General features: G+C 63.7%; 1 protein-coding gene across 1 annotated transcript in view; it reads right to left on the bottom strand.

The window, feature by feature from the left end:
* DPH1 (diphthamide biosynthesis 1) overlaps positions 1–878 on the bottom strand; it is a 47,238-nt gene that overhangs the window by 17,300 nt on the left and 29,060 nt on the right. The window contains 1 exon segment of the mRNA XM_035900552.1: positions 245–542. Coding sequence (XP_035756445.1) covers positions 245–542 — 298 coding nt within the window.

Raw genomic sequence — 878 nt, 5'->3', positions numbered from 1 at the left:
CAAGCTGACAGGTCCACGCAGCTCAACCTGTCCTGTCCGATGTGATTATAATCCAGAGATACAGATCTATTAACCCGCCTCGAGGCATGCTAGAGCACGCCAGGATGCTCAGCACCATCCCTATGCCAGCAGCACTAGCCCTGCGTCCTGGCCTGAGCAGATTCCCTCGCTGCCAGGGAGCTCAGCGGCACCAACCCGCCACGCTGCAGCCCCAAAACCCCTCATCCCCGGGGCTGGTGCTCACCCTTCTTGGCCTGAGCCTGCCGGATCCGCCAGATGGTCTTGGGGATCTCGAAGTTGTAGTTTCGGGGCAGGGCCTCTGCCGCCTCCCGCAGCTCCACATTCCCGAGGATCTCCTCAGGGATCTGCTGTGCCGCTCGCCGTGCGGGACCTCGGGCTGCGGGACAAATGGGGTGGCCTAAAAGAATGACTGGGAGGGCAGCGCACCCTGTACCCCATAGGCCACCAGCATCCTTGCTGCCCTCATGCCACCCCCGGGGGACAAGCGGGCAGGAGAAGGGGGTGGGTTTCTGATCTTCACGCTAGGGGCACTTCTAGGGGGAAAAGCTTTTTTTTTTTTTGCCCAAAAAGCACTGCTGGAACTGTGAAATCCTATGAGTGGGGCTGGCTCCCCCCAAGCTAGAAGGGACGCCGGGCACAACCCCCCCCATGGCTCATCTGCAAGCACCTTGGGGGTACCCTCGGGGGTCCCTCCTGCCCCATCAAGGGGAACCCGTTATCCCCAGCGGGGAAAAGGCACCAGCAGCGGGTAAGCCAGGCCCGTCCCCGGGAGCCTCATCCTAAAGTCGGCCCCCGCCAGCAACCGCCCCCCTACAGCTCGGCGAAGCCGGAGGGCGGCGGGGGGGGGGCAGGGGGGG

The sequence above is a fragment of the Egretta garzetta genome, unplaced genomic scaffold, assembly GCF_000687185.1.
Source record: "Egretta garzetta isolate BGI_Z169 unplaced genomic scaffold, ASM68718v1 scaffold108, whole genome shotgun sequence".
In the NCBI taxonomy this organism is placed as follows: domain Eukaryota; kingdom Metazoa; phylum Chordata; class Aves; order Pelecaniformes; family Ardeidae; genus Egretta; species Egretta garzetta.
The sequence above is the reverse complement of the archived record's forward strand: the minus strand, read 5'-3'. Positions and strand labels throughout refer to the sequence as shown.